At 36.1% G+C, this 20,897-nt stretch overlaps 1 protein-coding gene across 1 annotated transcript in view; it reads right to left on the reverse strand.

The window, feature by feature from the left end:
* Nucleotides 1-1,841: 1,841 nt before the first annotated feature.
* The window catches only part of cdh12b (cadherin 12b), a 140,535-nt gene continuing 121,479 nt past the window's right edge, over nucleotides 1,842-20,897 (reverse strand). The window contains exons 9-12 of the mRNA XM_084135125.1: nucleotides 20,505-20,626; nucleotides 18,770-18,887; nucleotides 11,753-12,004; nucleotides 1,842-3,138 (exon numbers count right to left, since the gene is read on the reverse strand). Coding sequence (XP_083991251.1) covers nucleotides 2,615-3,138; nucleotides 11,753-12,004; nucleotides 18,770-18,887; nucleotides 20,505-20,626 — 1,016 coding nt within the window. The 3' untranslated portion in view covers nucleotides 1,842-2,614. The remainder of the gene's footprint in view (nucleotides 3,139-11,752; nucleotides 12,005-18,769; nucleotides 18,888-20,504; nucleotides 20,627-20,897) is intronic.

Raw genomic sequence — 20,897 nt, forward strand, 5'->3', positions numbered from 1 at the left:
CTTCTGCAAGATCATTGCTTCCTCCTTGGCATTGTGTTAACACACACCTGAATGCTCTAGAGCAGTGGTTCCCAACCCTGCTCCTGGAGTACCCCCAACACTGCACGTTTTCTTTGTCTCCCTAATCAAACACACCTGATTCAACTCATCAGCTCATTATCACATGGGTTAATGAGCTGATGAGTTGAATCAGGTGTGTTTGATTAGGGAGACAAAGAAAACGTGCAGTATTGGGGGTACTCCAGGAGCAGGGTTGGGAACCACTGCTCTAGACCATAAAACTGCCAAAACGTCGTCTTTTATAGAGTTGGTCTCACTTGCTAATGATCAATTAATCAAGGGCATTTGATTAGCAGCCCAACTGTAACTTACCCTCTAAATTCCTATGGAAGAAGTATAGGGCGTACTTAATTTGTCACACATGGCTTCTCCATTTTGTCTTTATTTTTGTTAAATAAACCATGACACTGTGTAATATGTCATGTGTTATTTTTCACCTGAGGTTGCATTTACCTAATTTTAAGACCTGCCAAGGACCAGATGATTTTTTTTATTATGTCCTGATATATAAACCATATAATTCAAAAAGGTGTACTTTCCTTATCACATGGCTGCATATATATATATATGTAAATCATGTAAAAATAATAATATTAATACTTTTTTTTTATAATTACTATTTTTAAAGTTAAAATTTTATCTCTAACAAGAAATAAGCACTGTATCAGATATTCACTCTTCTATCTCTGAAACTCGTTTCCTATCATTAGATGTGCAATAAATATGTTAACTTCTTTATGATACATGCATTCATGGTGCTTTTCCTCATTTATAAATCATTTTGGATAAAAGTGTCTGCTAAATGATTCAATTGTAAATTTGAAAAATCCTGTCTTTCTGTGTGCATAAACTTACTGTACGTTATCTGCCCACAACATCCTAAGTGTTTCCAGCAATAGTGGATTCCTGCTGTTTAATGAGCTCCAGAGCTCACTGCAAAGATCAGCAGATTTTATCACTGTCCGACTTTCCCATGGAGAGAGTCATTAAGCAAATTAGTAACGACAGGTGCATTTGCATATTCATAGAGTGCCTTAGCCTAGATCATGCCCCAAGACAAACAAAGTAATACAAATGCAACAGGTACAGAGGTTCTCCACTGACATGCCTGCATGATGATGTTTGGTTTGGTTTCACAGCAGTCTGAGTTCATGACATATGAATAACTAATATAGAACAGTACATTATGAGCAAATTTTAATTAGCTCTACTACCAAATAAATTAATATCCGGATGAATAACCAAAATATCTGTTTACTATGGTAAATCCATCTCTTGTCTACTATTTCTGTGAAAGACAATTATTTGTAGATTGATTGATTGCTTGTTCATCTGATAAAGTTTCTATATTCTAATACTTGAATATCTATGGACTCATCATGGTTTTATTGCACAGAGACTGATGTGCTAACAGTGATGTGGTATATGTGTGTGTGTGTGTGTGTGTGTGTGTGTGTGTGTGTGTGTGTGTGTGTGTGTGTGCCTTGTATGCAGCCTTCTTTCATTTATTGGCAGTGTGTGATTCAAGAAATCTCCTTCCGACTCAGCGGACACCATGATAAGATCAAAGAGTATATTTGATAACCCATCTCATTTTCAGCAGTCTCTCTCGGCTCTGTCTGTTATATCACCATATCTCAAGCACAATCAGACCTATAGTTTGGGATTTAGAAATTCAGGAATTGGGGACAAGTTGTTGTCTTTTGGATCTTTGGATTCTACACAAACCCAGAACAGGTTTAAGCAATTGAAATATGTTTTTTTTTTTTTTTTTTCTCCAAGTGGTGTTTATTTATGAAAACTGTGTTTATTACAGGACTCCACTGTAATAGCTCATGTTTAGCCCTAAAGTAGATTTTTTTTACAACAAGTACAAGTCTATACAAGTTCCTCTTGGGACTACAACGTCCATGTCCTCGTGAGGAGAAAATAATTATGAAAATCCTTGTGTCTTCAAAAAAATAATATTCGATTTGAAATCATGATAAATAGATAAATACATAACAAAACGTTACAACCCGTCTCAACAGCCTCACAAATAAATAAATAGAATCATAAATAACATTCAACAAACATCTTTGGCCAAACGAGGCCCGTGTAGACAATTCCTCCTCAAAACTCCCTCCAACGAAGCTTCGGTTAGGGACGCCACTCATCCTTAAGAAGGGTGACAAAACAAAGCTAAACCGTAAAAAGAACAATAACAAACCAACTCCATTGAGGCACTTTTTAAGGATGTCAGAAAAACTTTGCATTTCTATGTGTGTTTTTTTTTCTTCCTTTTTTCCATTCTTTCTTTCTTTTTTTCTTTTTTTGAAAATCAAAGTTGATTAAATACGACCAAAAAACCTCCAACATTCATTTACAGATAACCCGACGGCTGCATTTTATTCTAGCTTCCTTTATCCTCTCTTGTTTTGAGTGCGAAATCAAGGCAAACTAAAAAGTTCAATATACAAAATAATACAATGAAATCTTGTAAAAAGAAAAGTCAGAGTTAAACACACATCTACGTTTGTTTCAAAGCAAAGCCAAAAAAAAAACAAAAAAAACATCAGTGTTTGTTTTCAGTGGCGGTGCTGGATGTTACGTCTGATTGGCTCTCTGATCGCTCTCCGAATATCCCTGCGAGGGTTTTGAAGCGAGGCCCCCACTCGTTGAGGTAATCGTAGTCCTCCTCTGTTTCACCCTTTACAGACTCTATAGAGCTTAAACTCTCGGCCACAGAGCCCTCGCCCTCGTAGGCGTATGTGGCCAGCGAGTCGTATGGCGGGGCGGAAGTGTCACCATCGTGCTCTTGCAGCCGCTGACTGATGAAGTTGCTGATGTCAGCGCTGTTCTGAGAGGCTATTGGCCGCTGTGGACAAAAACCCAACTCTGGCTTAACGTCTCGGCGAAACAGATTTTCCTTGATGACTTTGGGGTTGCGGAGGGTGCCCATGTCGAAGGCGTGCGTGTCCTCCTCGCCTCCTCCTTCATCGTCGTAATGGATGACGTTGTCACGGATGTCCTCTTTGGATGTCATGAGAGTCTCTTTCTTCTTCTGCCGCCGAACCCCCACGTACAGTACCACGATCACTGCAGGAAACACACAAGCAGAACGCAAATGAAAATACATCACGAGGAGGCTTTCAGAATGTGATACAACAAGGTCTCTAAAGCTGCCCTGAAATCGAAATTGTGTGGCTTTTAGTAACTAGTAATAGTGAATTAAGTAATCTTTTATATATATATCTTATACAGACTTTTTTTTACATAGGCTAAATATAAAATATAAAACATAAATAAATACAATACAATTTGACTGTCAGGTTTGAGGTCAACTATCTATCTATACTGCATAAACCATCTTTTTTTTAATCTTATACTGTTTTTTATACTTAAATGAATATAAACAAAAAAAAGATACAGATACAATTAGACAGCTGATTAGATAGTTGCATTAATGAGCAGTTAAACGGTTACCTTATAAAGAGGCCAGTACGTGTGTGTATATACTGCATATATGTAGCCTACACACACACTGTGTAACCCCTGTATGTAACCCCTGTATGTAGTCCTACTCGCCCAGCAATGACCGGGACTCAAATGGTGTCTCCAGTATGGAAGGCAGGAGTGCTAACAAGGACACTAAAGACCGCAGTCTCTAACATCAGTCGCTAGCCCGCCTCTTGAGATCAGGTGAGTGAGGTTTACCTGAACTGGCCTCCGTTACATTCACCCCCCCAAACATCACTCCTATCCAGGCCACGGCACCAATGTAACCCCTCTGATCCTACTCGCCCCGCTCCAATGCAATGCAATGCAAACCGGCCTTTCCGGCATGGGAGGCAGGCACGCTAACAAAGACCGCAGTCTCTATAGCGTCTGTCTAAAATACCTCCCAGAGGGAGTTGCTGTGCTGATTTTATTTCATTTTATTTTTCTGAATTTGAATGATGAAAATAATAAAAAAATATTATTATTTATTGAATAAGCATCTCACAATATATATCACATGACTTAAGGTGCGGTCATATTAGCAACATTTCGGCAAAATGTTTTGTGGGCGAAAAAGGTATATTGACTATTGTCCATAGTGTATAGTGATCTACAGAGCACAGTTCACTCTGAACTCACTTTCAAACCAAGCGGCTTTCTGTACGTCAGTGCAGTGAATTCACGTGACCAACATGACCAAGGACCCTATCATACACCTGGTGCAATTCAGTGCCAGGCGCGACGCAAGTGTTTTTTTGCTAGTTTTAGCCTGACACAGTTATCATTTTCACGTCCTGCGCCACATTGTTCAAGGCAAGACACGGCAGGCAAAAACAGATTTTTCATGCAGTGGTCAGTTTTGAGATTTTGGGCTAGTTTACTCTTTCAATATGTGTTCTTTCAAGCTGCTATAAAGAAAACATTATAAATATACATTAAGATGTTTATTTTATTACATTTTGTTTACTTGCGGCAGTAAGTTTCTCCCGAATTTACCAAGAAGTTAGCATTCCAACGGGACATGCCGAGTTCCGTCTGTTTACTGAAGTCTGTCATGACCGGTATCTTTGTAAAGCTCTGAGTCTCCTGCACAACGCTATGTAACCCGAATATGGGCATTTCCTTTCTATCAGTAACCAATCGTGAATGTCCAAAGAGGGATTTAAAGTTGATGACGAAATCTCATTTAGAGCTATTTAAATCTTTAAATGCCATTTTCTCAAAATATTTTTTTTTTGTCATTCTCCAGTACAAACATCTCAGCCTATGTACACCAAACGTTCCAGTTATACACTTAGCAGTATTCTGAAGATATTTTCAGAGGGATTTGTAAATAAATCATACCTGGCCTGATTTATGTGACATTTTAATTAAAAAAATGAAAATCGATTTTTTTTTTAAGGATATGGACAGTATATTTTGATTTCCTAGGTAATGAAGCATATATTCCAGTTAACTGGAACCATTGACTTCCATAGTAGGAAAAAAAAAAATACTGAAAGTCAATGGTTCCAGTTAACTGTTTGGTTACTGACATTCTTCAAAATATCTTCCCTTGTGTTCAGCAGAAGAAAGAAACTCATACAGGTTTGAAACAACTTGAGGGTGAGTAAATGATGACAGAATTTTCATTTTAAAGTGAACTATCGCTTTAACTACAATTAATCAGCCTTGATAACAAGTGTATTAAATTGACACTGTATCTTTACTTGGAATGCACTTGCTTGTAGACTGTACAATTAGGGTCTATTCACATGTTCTTATCCCCCTTCATCCATTAATTCCCTAAATCACTTTTCCTCTTTAGGGTTGTGGGGAGGCTGGAGCCTTTTTCCCTCAGCAACATTTTTAAATATCCTGTTCAAATACAAATGTGTTTAATGCTTTTTGTAGAAGATTTGTTTTTGAGAAATTTACATATGCATCATGATTGTTCATTTTAAAGTTTTAGGCGATTTTATATGAAAAATCAATACATTATTTAGAAATTCCACTAATATACACTAATTTACTTTAATATTTACATTTACAGAATACAACTTTACTTTTTTTCATGGTAGACTAAGAGGTTAATAAAGTAGTGACATGTACATGATGTGAAATTAATAGTAACTTTCTGTTTTCCTTTTCAAGATTACAGATGATGTCTGCAAATGGCTCCAAACCATCAACCAGTGATGGAGTCACTCACACAATGAATTTTGTTGAGCACTACCTGTTTAAACTCTCCAGCAGCCAAAAAAAAAAAAAAAAACTGTCTGTCCCAGTGCTCAAAATGTATAATCAATTATCATAATACTTTGATATGTCATGAATAGTGCTAATGTAAATTTGTAAATATGAGGCGATTGATGTTATTCTGAAATGCTGATCTGAATTTGAATCTGTAATTACAATTCTTTATGAGTGATATTAATGTAAATTTGTAGATTTGAAGTACTTGATGTTCTGAAATGCTGATCTGAATTTTAATCTGTGTATTCACATTCTTTATGAGTGATATTAATATGAATTTGTAGATTGGAAGTACTTCTATATCTGTACATTTCCATTGTGAGTTATATTAATATGGATTTGTAGTTTTGAGAGACTTGATGTTGTTCTAACACTGATGGGAATTTAGATGAATCTGTATATTTGCATTATTTATTAGTGATAGATTAATGTAATTTTGTATATTTTATGGACTTATTTTGTAATATGTAGATGTAGATGAAACTATTTTCATTATTTATGAGATATTTTTTAAATGGTTGATGTTTTAATGTTGATTTGTACATTTAAAGCCTTGAATACTTGAAATTACAGTAGCATTCTTTCAGTAATAGTAATTATTTTTGTTAATATAAATAAATTACTAGTTCTATGCACTTTGGGTGTGCTTTTTTCAGTATTCATGAGTGACTTTTTTATGTGAATTACATTTTTACATTTTAGGGTCTTGATGTTTGTCAATAATATGAAATATTTAATCCGGAAAGGACAAAACAGATGATAATGAATGAACCCCTAAAAGGTTCCATATAGAACCTTTTTCCTGGTTACAAAGAACCCTAAATGGTTCTTTTGATTGAACCCTTAAAAAGGGTTCTATATAGAACCTTTTAGGGGTTCCAAATACGTAGTGCCTGATATAACCTTTTAAGGTTCTATATAGAACCTTTTCTTCTAAGAGTGCACTGGAATTAAAAACATTATTACAAGCTTACGGTTCGAGCTAAGCTAAGGCAAGCAGATAGTTTTGAACACTGGCTGGTTATGTACTTGCTCAAAAATTTATTTTGGGATCATTTTTAACCCAAAAAAGATACGGAATGTAGCTTTAAAGGGTGCATTAGTAATATGCGCCTATAGGTGGGTCCACAACACGCGTACACTCTGCTTATTACACACAAACCGCTTGCAAATTCCGCCATGTAAATAGTAATCCGCCATGGCGCGAGCGCAACTGGCTTTTAAAGGGAATGGGAAATTACACTCTGATTGGTTTATTGCTCGTTACACCAAAAACACATCCATTACTCATTAAGAGAACAGGGACAACCCTTTTAGACCATGCGCGCCGATTTTTCCCGTCGTCAAACTAGCAAAAGTGGATTCACACACGCCCTAAGTGCACTTGTGCCGTGCGCTTTCGACCATGCGTTTAGATCGTTAAAATAGGGCCCTAAATCTGCAAGGGGGAATCTTACGACCTTGGGTAAAATTCCCAATCACATGGATTCCTACTTGATTTTGTGTTAAATTGACGAACAGCTGTAAATGTGTCTGCATCTTTAGAAAAATATGCACAAATCAGTAAATAAAATCTGAAAATAATGATATCAAACATCTGAGTGATTTAGCTCATGCATATTTGTTTTCAGGCTAGGTCAAGCCAATATGTATGTGACAAGGAAAACAAACAAACAGTCGTTTAGCTCATAATAATTAGAAGGCGAGTCTTCTGTTCCTATAGCCACCGTATTGAGTGTTGTGATTTCTCCCATTTCTAAGGGTGACTCAAATCGTTCTCGCTTTGCTGTCTGTACAATCAGGGAGTGAGGCAGGCAGAGGCCAGTGGAAACACTCACTCATTTAATCAAGGCGACAACCCCCTCATTTGTCAGAGTTTTCCATGATTGGCAAACAGCTCCTGACTGCAGTCATCATTTAAAGACGGAATGAAAGCTGCAGCAGTAATGTGTGCCCTCCATCTGATGGACTCTCTCACCTATTATGTGTGACTATTTCAGAACCCAATTCCTCTCGCTTTATTATTAATTTTATATTGACTGGCCACAGACGATCCTCAACTAGATAGACAGAACAAGATGATGATGATGATGATGATGGATGGATGGATGGATGGATGGATGGATGGATGGATGGATGGATGAAACAGAGCCATGATCACGACATGCTTTGTCTCACACTGTGCTGTAATGGAGATCTGGAGTATTTCATACACGTTTAGGAGGTTTCTAAGTACGTAAGTTAACACCTGTACTATGTTTATTAGTATGCAGCAAATTAGAGGAAAATACTATAAAACAAATTACAAGGTTGTTTATATATAATCTAACACTCTAGATCAGTGTCTGTGATATGACAGCGCCCCCAAGTGACAGATATTTGCATTGTAATTCTCAACCATTGTCAGACATGTAGCCTATTTTCCGAGTCAATGTTTGTGATTTGACTGGCATATGCAGGAGATAGGTTAGAGATTGATAAGCCCTCGTCCTCGGTACGCTGATCTCTTGCTCGGTCTGCCATGACTGCATCCGTGGAGTGGGAAATGGGTCAGTCTGACAAATGAAGCACCGATAATCGCTTATCTCCAGCTCGACAATGTGTTCTCTTTCTGCGCTGTCTGTGATCATGGCTTCCTGGCTGGCACCTTTAGCAAGGACGCAGTGATGCTGAGAGGTGCTTGCCAGTATCTGTGAGACAGGTCAGTCTTTAGAGCGCTGCAGCAGTCTCTTAAATACAAGCTGTCACGTAATGGTAAAAGATGGATTGACTGTTTTTCGAAGTGGTGTGAAGATCAGCTTAATGAAATGATGACTGAAGGTCATTCTACAACTGGAAATGGTGTATACAGTGGGAACAATTGAAAAAGGATAAGACTTGTATGCATTTCTTTATTTCCTGTGAAACACAAAATAACATATTTTGAAAAATGTTGGTAACCAAATGGATCGGTTCCCATTTGACCTCTTGTATGATTAAAAATCACAATGAAAATCAATGGAAACCAAAAGTGGATACCAACATTCTTCAAGTAAATGATTTTTCATTTTTGGGTTTACTATCCCTTTAAAGAGAGATTTGTGATGTCAGCTGAAAAGGAAATCCATTTGTGGAGCAAGTTATTACAAAACAACCATTGTCCTCTTATTTGTAATACAAGCAATACGATTTGCATTAAGAATATTTTGATGTCATGTTGACTTTAATATGGTCAATGTCAAAAATAGCTTCTGTTAATACAATGCATTCCAGTTTTCTTTCAACCATAATGGCTAATGCAGGAAGGCCTAAATTGTATTTGAGGTCTCGTCAGACCCTCTTCTTTTGTGATTCAACTTAATTTGCTCTATTTAAAAAAAAAAAAAAAGCAAGCAAAGCCTTGTGTCCTTTGTAGGTGTATTGTGGAGGGATAAAGAAAGGAAATGAGTTGAAATTTGATGGAGACAGGAGTTAAAAGCATGAATGCTGAAAAAGCAGAGAGGAGAATGGGAATGAAAATAGTGACATCTAAACAAATCAAAACGTTCATCAACAGGAAGAGCGTGCGCTTGCTGGACCACTGCTTCTCGTAAATACTACTCTGTTTTGTGCACATTATTTTTTGACAGACATCGATGCATTGATATTTAAATGATGGATCGTAAAGTAATAATTATTTATTTCTTAGCCGGCAAGTATTCAGTGAAGTGATTGATGCCCATGAGTGTGTTATGTCGATGCTTTTAGTTCTAATATTCCAACCAATAGCCAGATTAAGTTTTTGACAGACGTGATAACATGCATAAGTGCACTATGTTTGCTTTCTGGGTAATTATAAAACGTACTGGAGGCGTTTCGAAATGCTTTTTGTGTTATTCATTATACTTATTTTACGGAATGAAGTTTATTGCGTGGCATAAATAAATGATGTTACTCAAGAGACAGACATGTTTGGCTTGTTAAAAATGTTACATTCAGCTTTCGCAAATTCATTTACCAGGAAAGGAGTGGCTTTGATGCACAAAGTTGTCCTGTCTTATAACACTTTTTTTTTTTTTTTTTACCCATGGAAATGCAGATCCTGTTGTAAATAATAGTGAAAAATCACTTTTCCATTATTACCCCTTAGCAGATTTTGACTAGATAATACTGTTCAAAAGTTTCGGGTTGTACATTTTTTTTTTAAAGCAATTTATACTTGTATTCAACAAGGATGCATTTGACTGATCAAACGTTACAGTAAAGACGGTTATAATTTCACAACACATTGCTATTTCAAATAAATTCTGATCTTTTGGACTTTCTATTCATCAAATAATCATGGAAACTGCATTCTCAGGTGGCATAGTAACTGAAGATATCTATCTATCTATCTATCTATCTATCTGAACATAGATGACCTCAGTTCTACTTCATTTCCCACGTTCCACAGCATTTTGCACACAGCTGGAAGTTCAATCCTGACCTTGCAGTCTGTGCTGATGACAAAACTTATATCATGCAGACTGTCCACGTTCCGGTCCAGCTCGCAGATAGTCTGTGTGTTGTAATTTTCCTGAAGTATAGGCTTAAGTGTCAGTCCGGTGGACATACACATCATTTCCGACTGAAAGGCTATAGTGAGATCTGTGTCTGAGGTTCATTCGAGGACAGCCGAGTGCTAACCTCATTTTGTTGAGCACGCTCTTACTTAATGACCAGCCAGCCCACACAAATTACCATGGAAACGAGGCCATAAAAGTCTCCACTTCATTCCTCATTCCTCACCCCTCCACCCCAACACCCAGCATATCCCGTATGCAAATGAAGTGGGTTTATAACTCCTGAGATTTCCCCCGTCTTGACCTCAGGGGTTAAGTTAACATGGAGAGTAATTCAGCCTGCATGCGATCTGATGTTAATGACACTCAGAGATTTAGGGCTTTCACTATGACATTGATGGGCGAAGACAAGAAAAAAAGGGAGTCCAAGAAGCGCCTAAAGCCAGCTGAAAGAAGTCTTCATGAAATCAAAATGAAAATATACTTTTTAAAGTGCATGATTGATTAATGTTATTTCAAACAAAGACATAACAAACATCAACTTCACATCATAATCACTTTCCTTTTTCGACTGATGTAACGATTTCTCAAATCTCCCCTCCAACTGCCTCATTCTTGCACTTTTCATGATCCAATCAGTATTTTTCTTTATCAAATGCTTTCACTTTGAGATATTTCATATAATAGAAATAAAATCATTTGTGAATGTGCTTCATGGCTAAGATCAAGGTAAGTGTGTAATTTTAAAACCACTATCATAACAAGATGATATTGTAAAAATAATGCTGTTTGGAATACTACATTACTCAGTATATAGAGTAGTATGTATATTGTGCACAGTATGCAGATTTTCTGTATGACCTAGAGTACTCCATCTGCCAAAATGATCTTCCATTTGGGTGACTGATATACTGGAAGAATCTATTTCTGGGCTCATTTTTTTGATCCTACACTCAAATATTCTTTGCACCAAATTGGATTCAAATTGCAAAATGATTTTCAAAATGATAACGGAATGCCAAGGTCATGTGACAGACACAGTAAAGTCATGTGAAAGCAATGTAGCATATTAGATTTAATGTCAATGAATGCATTCTATTTCACCTATTTTTTTTTATTAGTAGGCTGTATACAGTATATATTGTACACTCTTTGTAACTTGTAAGCTAGTGTTCCATTCCAAATAAATAAATAACTAAATAAATAAATAGATAATGACTGTTTTTATTTATTTATTTATTTATTTATTTGGAAATATTGTGATTCAAAAGTGCATGTGCTATGACGGACACTATCACAGTTCCTTTAGTTATCTTTCAAAATAAGGTCCTGGCAGCTTTTGCTTTGCAGTATGCATTGTCACTCCATATTGAGCTGGGATTACATCTGGTAAATGGAGTATGGACAGGCAGCTCTCTCTCTCTGTCAAACATTCTGATGGATGGATGTTTTCTTACCCAGCAGTATGACGATGCACACCAGAATAGCGATCAGGGCTCCGGTACTGAGGCCCACAGGGAGGAAAATGGCTTCAGCGCTGCATGTTAATAAAGATCCCTCGGTGTCACAGCCACAGACGCGGATGGTGAGAGTACTGGTACTGCTCAAAGTCTGGAGGCCGCCGTCCTCAATCACCACTGGAAGGTGGTAGATCTCCTGAGACCACCTTTTAAAACCACTACGCAGGGCCACGACCCCAGCAGTGTTATCTAGGAAAAAAAAAAAACAGCAGACATTTTAAAAATTGTCTTGCCAAAATATATATATTTTTTGGCATTTTTATCAAAGGAAAAATAATGGATTTTTTTGTAATATTAATATTATTATTTTATTATTAATATTTATTTGGAATATAAATATATGTATTAATATATATAATTTTTTTTTTTAATTATATATATATATATATATACATATGTGTATGTATGTATGTATGTATATATATATATATATATATATATATATATATATATATATATATATATATATATATACATATATATATATATATTCTATTAGTCAGTTTTATTAGGCTCAGAAAGCGACAAGGGGAGCAAAAATTAACAAAATTACTTTACCTACACATTTTCCTTTTTATTAAACTTAATAATAACCCCCAAATACAGAAAACCACAAATTGAATGTGATTATGAACACACAGCTATTGATTGTTTGGTGATTTTGTTAACAGATATAGCTCCGCAGGAAGTATGTTCATTATAAAGGATTGTTATTGATTTACCATAACCACTGCATCCTTCATCCAGATGATTTTGTGCATCACAAAAAGCTCTCTTGCATGATTTTTCATAGTGAACAATCTATTCAGAGTTTAGTGTACAATGCAGTCTAGTTCAACAGGGATATCACACTACAGCCGAGTGCCGAATCCCCCTCAAGCATCTAAATAAAATGCTTTATCTCTTTGAGGAGAATGTTTGAGCCTGAACATTCATCTGCAATGATTACAGGAGGTAGAGAAGCTCTTTCACAATCTACCTTCTGGTGACCTACTGTAACATTGCTGGTCAGCTGAGATTTATAACTTCCTGAAGGCTATTCCATCTCTCTGACTCAGTTCCAAACCCTTCCAACAGAATCGGACATTTTCATGCTTCTAATCTGTCTAATTTTGTGGGAAACAAAATGCACAGATAGTTTTAAATGGGGCTTTTCAAAAGAGATACGGCTACTTCTAATGCTGAATAAAAATATTTATAATCATTTATAACATTTCCCTTGACAGCTGCCATTTTAAATGGCATGTTTTACATGTCATACATCTTTTACAATTACAGTGTTATCTATCATTGACATCATTAAACTTGAATAGGTAAATTTACACTCAATATAGACACAACTAAATCTATTAGAATTTAACTAAATATTTAATTACAAAACTATTTTTGTGCTATAAGGGACTTATGTGAATCAGTGAATAATGTTTTGACATGAACAGTCTGTACAAATTGATTCATTAAAGTGAATCAGACTTCACTGCACTAGTAGATTCATATGACAACAGATTCAGAAGACAGAGACACAGCATTGATTATATATAGGACAGCATTATTTTCTTGTGATGATAGCGCAGCTATGATCTCTAAAAATGTGATTCTATGTCACAAAAGGAGATTTTTCCTTGTAGCAACACCCATGCTCCAGTCCAACGTGATCTCATGAGAATACGTGTGTATTTTTACGTAAAGTGTAATTCTACCATACGTACATTTACTTACGTTTTATACACACAGAAACGTATAATACTGACGTATTTACAGCACTAAAACGTAAAATATTTACGTATTAACAGCACAAAAACGTAAATTATTTACGTATGAACATCTCTACCGACGTACATATTTGTACGTATTCTTATTTATGCATATTAAAATCGTGGCATTAATGTTTTGACTCTATTGCATTCAAATGTCTTATCAATTACGTTTACAGTCGCATTTATTAAATGCAGTTTACTCAAGAAATAACATTAGGCTAATAACATTTCGCTCTGTCCGTGCCTTCTGCTGCAAACTCGTTTCGGAGGATTAGCCTATGCAGTTAAACAAGAATACACTTTAAAACCTTAAAAATACCTTATTTAATCGTTTAACCATTTTGTAATATTTAGTTTATTTACAGTGAGACACAAAATGCGTTTTCTCCAATAGAACAATAATACACCAAAACCCAACATAAATTCAAAAAAGACATCAATTTTATTAGCTTGATATTATAATCCAAATCTTTAGAATCCATACGTTTGCAAGAAAGAGATCCAAATTCAGCCCTTTATCCAGTGAGTGATATTCATCTCCATTTCACAGGCTATCACAGCAGCGCAGTCCGTAACTGTCAAATCCCGCGCTCGTGATGAATTCAAATTCAAAAATTGCGCCCTCAAGAAGCGTTACAACATATTTTACGGCAGTGATATCACACGCTCATTGGCTCTCGCCCATAGACATCGGCTGTGTCCAAATTCAGGGTCTACATCCTTCGGAGTACTCATTTGAAGGATGTTACGTCACAGCGCCGCGACGAAGGCTGTCCAAATTCGTAGGATCCTTCAAATGCGGCCCACAAATACGTCCTCCTTTTCCCCGAATTGGAAGGATGGGTGTGGTGGATCCTTTCCCGTCCTACCTATCCCATAATTCTTTTCGGCAGAGCGTAATGGCGGACGAAGCGAGCGGTAGCGGAGTGGGAGAGGAGTATGCTTTTCGATGTAAGTTTTTTAAAAACTGGCTTTTCAAAAAAATATATATTTTCAGTGGTTGAATTATTTTTTTATTTTTTTTTAATAAGGAATGGCCAAAGCTCAGGCTTGTCATGTATTTGGCTTTTCATTCTTGGATAAGAATTGTGAACAACCCCATACTGAGATATAATTTAATTTTAACATTAAATTAAATAAAGTTTTCTTATTGTGGGAAAAGCATATTCTGTCATTGACCGGATTTTAGCAATAACAAAGATAACTGATGGATCCTTTATGGTAATACATATGATATGGTACAACTACAGTGCAATGCAAATAGTAAATATAAGATAAAGTGAGAGGTAGGCTAATAGTAAATAGTTTAGTCAATAAAATAAACAAACAGTATACAGCAAATAAAATAGTAATGAAAAGTATAATTATATAATATCATAAGTACTAATGTAATAATAATAATAATATATTGATAATAGCATATAGTTTATGTATAATAATAGCAATAGAATATGAAATATCAATTACAGAATATAGACAATAAAAAATAATAAGTTAAATAGTTACTATGAATAGTAAAATAATTTAACAGCATAACTATAATAGATTGATAATCGCAAGTGGTATATTATTATAATAACAATAATAAATAATGTAAATTTATACATTTTAAAATATTATTACATAGGCTATATAAAATAAAATGACGCAACCCTGTCTCTTTTTGTTAAATTTCAGTTTTTAAAAGGTATAAGAAGCTATACAAGTCAAGAAATAAAGTAAACGATTCAGTCAAACATACAGCAGGCTACACCGTTAAAGTTAAATAAGCCTAAATATATAAAGTTATGAAACTTCACTTTGCCCTCAGCCACAACAATCTGCCAAGGAACAAATTATAGATTAATGAAACCAAAGATCGCCCGTTAGATAAACACAAGACGAATTATTCTCACTAGACTGACAGCGGCGAACGTCAGAACGTCAGAAGCACTAGCCGAGGCAAGGCTGTTCTCGGCGGGGTACATGAGCGCTGAGCGCCCGGTGATCCCTGGATCTCACAACTCCGAAACCGTCAGATAACATTTTTAAAACTCTTTATAAATAAACCACAGATTTGAGCTTTAAACAACTACATTGTCGACTGAAAAACTCTTAAAACTACATTTCGTGACACAGTAACAGTAGTATTTTTAAATTTCGCGGCCTTTCTCCTCTGAAAATATGTGAAAGAAGGGTAGGCTGTCCAAATTCACAAACACCGACTTCCGGGTTTTGCGGTCGTCGGAGGACCCCTCCTCCTTCAACCGGGTAGGAAGGATCCTAAAGAGGATGCAGACCCTGAATTTGGACACAGCCATCATATAGAGACTAGATGCCCTATTGGCCGCTGGGCACTGAGAAATGCGGCCGCCATCTTAAACCGGTCGTACTCCTAGTTTCGTTGCGTGGCAGCAGTTAAGATGCCAGAGCACTGTGGACCATTTTCCTGTTCTAATCGGCGGACCATCGCAAATAGTGCCCGGGGGATTACTTTTAACATTACCGTACTATTGGTTGTATTTTGTGAATAGAATATTACCAGATAATTGAGAAGGAGCAATTATCTTTGATATTACTGTACTGAAATCGTAGCTAGCTAACGTTAGCTAGGCTATGTTTACTGCACCAGCCGGTGTTCACCCGGCATGGAGAGGAAAGTAATAATTACAAGAGCTTCTCGGTTATTTTAGTCCCGTCCGAATGTGCTATCTCAGTAATCATTACGGACAATGTCAGTAAAGGTAATGGCGACTTTTACCTTCTGTAAAAAGGTCCGGGAAAATTACCTCAGGTAATGTTTTAATAGACGTGCGAATAGACCCACTGTAAATCAAATAATTTCGTGTTTAAAAGTAGTTTCCTGTGGTTTTTCAAGTACTGACCATAGGGTATTGACACGCCTGAAAAGGCATTCAGTTGCGTTCTAGACACTGGGAGAAGTGCGTTAGCGTTAGGTTAGGTAAGTGCCTGCAGCCTATTACCAACACAATCCAAACTGAAGTTAATTCATACATTGTTCGACCGGACATAACTGTTTTACACAAATAACCTAGCCTGTGTGTGTGTGTGTGTGTGTGTGTGTTATTTGTGTTTGCACACGTGATATCAGGAAGCAATGTAATACACACACGTTTCTTCAACTTATTAAAATATTACTTTACTGCAACTATCTGTTTCTGCTTCTTTATCATATTTATAGTGTGTGATTTATAAAATACCCTATATCCTACATCACATATTTTGATTTTGGACGTCTGGTCACTTTATATCTTATATCTGAATATTATATTACTGTTAAGCCTACTATGAATATTAAAATACGCCGAACCATGTGTCCTGTATCATAGCTACATGAATGACCTTTGCAGCAAAAAAACCCGCTTGAAAATCAGTTCGGTATTTAGTGAGGTATGATTAATTAAATGCGCTGACAGCTCATTGCACCTGCCATTCAGATTACACTGAGTGGAGCGGGTGACCGGTCTAAGATGGCGGCCCCACGGCTCGACCGCGCCAGTAGGCAGTAGCGGTTGATAGGGCGTCTATCTCTATATGATGTCTATGCTCTCGCCACAGATTGCGACATGCCGTATTTCAGTCGGTATACTACATTTGAAATGGAGAAGCGCGCGCGCCTTCACACAGAGCGAAGCCGGATGAACATTTTCATGGATTAATAACTTCAATTCTGCTCTGTACCTCATTCAAAACTATTATATACTGAAAGAGAGGACTGTGACTGCAACACATCGTCATGTGAACGACTTTTGGTACCGGTTTTGACATTTTCGCAATAAAAAAAAATGTTGTTTTTCTTCATAATTGTAGCCTAAGTTATGTAGTTTTAAGAAATTGTTATGGGTAGGTTTAGGGGTAGGAGTAGGATTAGCTGCTAAAAAAATCTTTTAATGCTATATTGTTAATAAAATTGCCATTTCCCTACACATCTCTGTACGTTTTGTCCTTTTTATATTCTGTATAAAATGGGTAACGTTATGTTTAGGTTTGGGAGTAGGGTTAAGGGATCTTACATTTATCTATAAAACGGTAAAAGGTAAATTATACAGATATCTTAATGATATGAAAGATTCGTAAATATTTTACGTTTTGTAGCTGTAAAAAACGTAATAATGTTACGTTTAATTGTTGCAGATACCATACGTTTCAGCATCTATCCAAACGTACAAAACGTACGTTTTCTATCTTTGAAAATTACGTATTAATACTACATATTAACAATGAGACCAGGCTGTCCAGTCATAAAGGTTAAATGGCAATAAACAATGTCAGACAACCTTGTCTCTGTGACTTTATGCTGACCGCATTTTCTTGACGGGTGGGCATTTTCAAGAAAATCTTGCATGTTACAGGTAGACCCTTTTCACCTTTTTTTCTGAACTGCCCGCAGCGGAAACTGTCACCTTGTCCCAGTAAATCACATCTTAAGTGTGCAGTCATGCCTAAAGTGAGGACAGCCATTTCATAAGGCCAAAAATAGTGAGCGTAGTGGAAGAATAGCACGTCAGCTGCGTTATAATAAACAATTACATAAAACACAGTTTCATGATTTTTCTTTGAATTAAATATTTTTTAACCTAAAGATTGCATGCACAAAGAGCTTTTTTTTTTTTAGGATATAAGGGATATATATATATATATATATATTATATATATTATATATATATAGTGCTATGCATAAGTTTAGACACCCATGCTAAAGTTGACTAAAAAGAGGAATAAAAAATCATCTTTTGGAAATTGAACTTAATGCCATAATTAAAAAAAATAGGAAAAATCCAACCTTTAAGGACATCAATTTTCTTTGTGAATGAATAATGTATCGTAAATAAATAAATATTCTTCCTTAAATTCCCATTTTAGGGCCTTTAAAAATAAAAATCTGCCTGCCTCTATGGGAATTTAACATAGGGGTGTCCAAACTTATGCACCCTGTATTTTAAGGAAGAACATTTATTTATTTACGATACATTATTCATTCACAAAGAAAATTGGTGTCCTTAAAGGTTAGATTTTTCCTAATTTTTTTAATTATGGCATTAAGTTCAATTTCCAAAAGATGATTTTTTATTCCTCTTTTTAGTCAACTTTAGCATGGGTGTCTAAACTTATGCATAGCACTGTAAATTTATAAATGTATATGTTTTTTTCTTCTTCCGAACAGATCACTTGACTAGGAAATAACAGCCATACTCACTCCCAAAGTCTCTGATGGTGAAGTTTTTGGTCTTCACTCCCTCTTGAGGAGATTTGAAGGAAAATCGTTGTCCGGCTTGAGGGAGATCCTGGTCAGTTGCACTGATGACCTGAACCACCTGTGACACAAAGTTAATCGAAAGATTATTGATCAGGGTTTAAGAACCGATCATAAACGGTCTCTGATGGCATATTTTATCACTGACACCCAGAATGTGGCAAAAATGTAAAAACTAAAGTAATCATTGCATAACTTATCTCTTGTTTAAAGTCACCATGAAATCAAATGTACAATGATTGTTTTTAATTAAATGATTTATATGTGCACATCATCATCTTTAAAAAAAAAAAAAAAAAAAAATCATGTGCCCTCATAATATTTAATCAAATTAACCTCTTCCTCTTTTAGCAACATCTCTGATAGGGTGAGGGCGGGGCAATGTGTCACTCACATGAGATCCACCAATAGCAGCAAACCACAAACATCCAACAACCAATAAATTCCCCATGGACAGAATCAAGCCCTGCCCTACATTCTTCTCATTTGAGAAACAGTTTCACTCAGATATGTCACAATAGGGAATAAAAGACGAATACAACTTCTGTTTAAATGTTTTATGGTGAATATTGAATGTTCTAATGATTTATGAAGGTTATTAGTGAACACAGGCAAATAAACCCTTGGGCAGTTATATTAAACTTTATTAAATATACATTATTAAAATTGAAATTAATATCTTCAGGTATTTATGGACAAACTATAGTCATAAATAAACATTATCTGTAACCATGGGGGTGTTTTAAAATACAGAGAGTGTAGAAAACTAATTTTCCATAATTAATGGAGATATATATACAGCCACATAATATACTTTATAAGAAAAACAACCCAATTTACAGTGCTTTATATATATATGAAGCAATTAAACTCACAACATTAAATGAAGCATAATTAAAAAACTATTCACAAGCGGATGAATGTACGCATCAGCCGGAAACATGTGCTCAATAATAATGTTTAAAACACTGCTCCTGTGGTTTTTCTTCTCCATTCTGCATCTAAAACCAATTAGTCTGCTTTCACATCCAGTGATCATGAAACACTGTGCACTAACATCGCAAGCAGATCGATCTTCTGTGGCTAGCAGACATCCGTACCGCCCACCCTCCCGCTGGCATCACCTGCTGTAGAGCTGTCACAGGCACCACAGGTGCATGCTGGGTAGGACGATTAGCACAGCTCCAATGCATCACTTACCCACCAGGCTCTTCCTGTCCAGTGTATCAATGAACACAGTTCTGGCCAGAAGCGTCATACATATTCAAACTAAGAAAAGGAGAACTTTTAATGGAACAAGTGTTTTTATTTTTTTATTTTTTTTTATTTTCTACCACTACTGGTACCAAGTGAGGCAGGAATGTGAAAATAAAATAAAATATATAGTATACAATTACTCATAATTAGGTTTTTAGAAAGGTTTTCCTGTTCACTCTGAGGTTCAGAGGTTATAGAGGGTAAGATACAGTAGATTAGGAAATACATGGGCGGGCACACACACACACACACACACGCTGTACCTGGCTAGAACAGGGAATATACTGCACTTTCTGGAATTAATGAGAGTGTCAGAGTCTGGAGTCTGTCATACATCATCTTAAATGGCTCATTAGACCAGAATTGGTTTTCGACATGCAAACATACACACATGCACACACAACCATTTATATGCACTCACCTGCCCGACTTTGGCGCTCTCACACACAAAGGTCTCGTAAGGCATGGCCAGCTCTGGTGGAAACTCATTAATGTCCAGCACATGAACTGTGACGGCCACTCTACTGGTCAGCACTGGGTTATCTACACAAACAACACACACGTAAGATATTATGACAAACAGCACCCTGTGAACTTTGCTTTACTCATTACATGCGTTACAATGCACACTTTTACAGTCGTTCTTCTGTTAGGGGAACTTTTCTGTTCCTCCCAAAATAAACAATCCAATATCTACACCATGATACATTTATATTTTTTTAAGCAAAGTAATACTTTAATTCAGCAATGATATATTAAAATTATCAAAAGTGACAGTAAAGACATTTATAACGTCACAAAAGATTTTTATTTA

Source organism: Abramis brama, assembly GCF_963993115.1.
Source record: "Abramis brama genome assembly, chromosome: 14".
In the NCBI taxonomy this organism is placed as follows: domain Eukaryota; kingdom Metazoa; phylum Chordata; class Actinopteri; order Cypriniformes; family Leuciscidae; genus Abramis; species Abramis brama.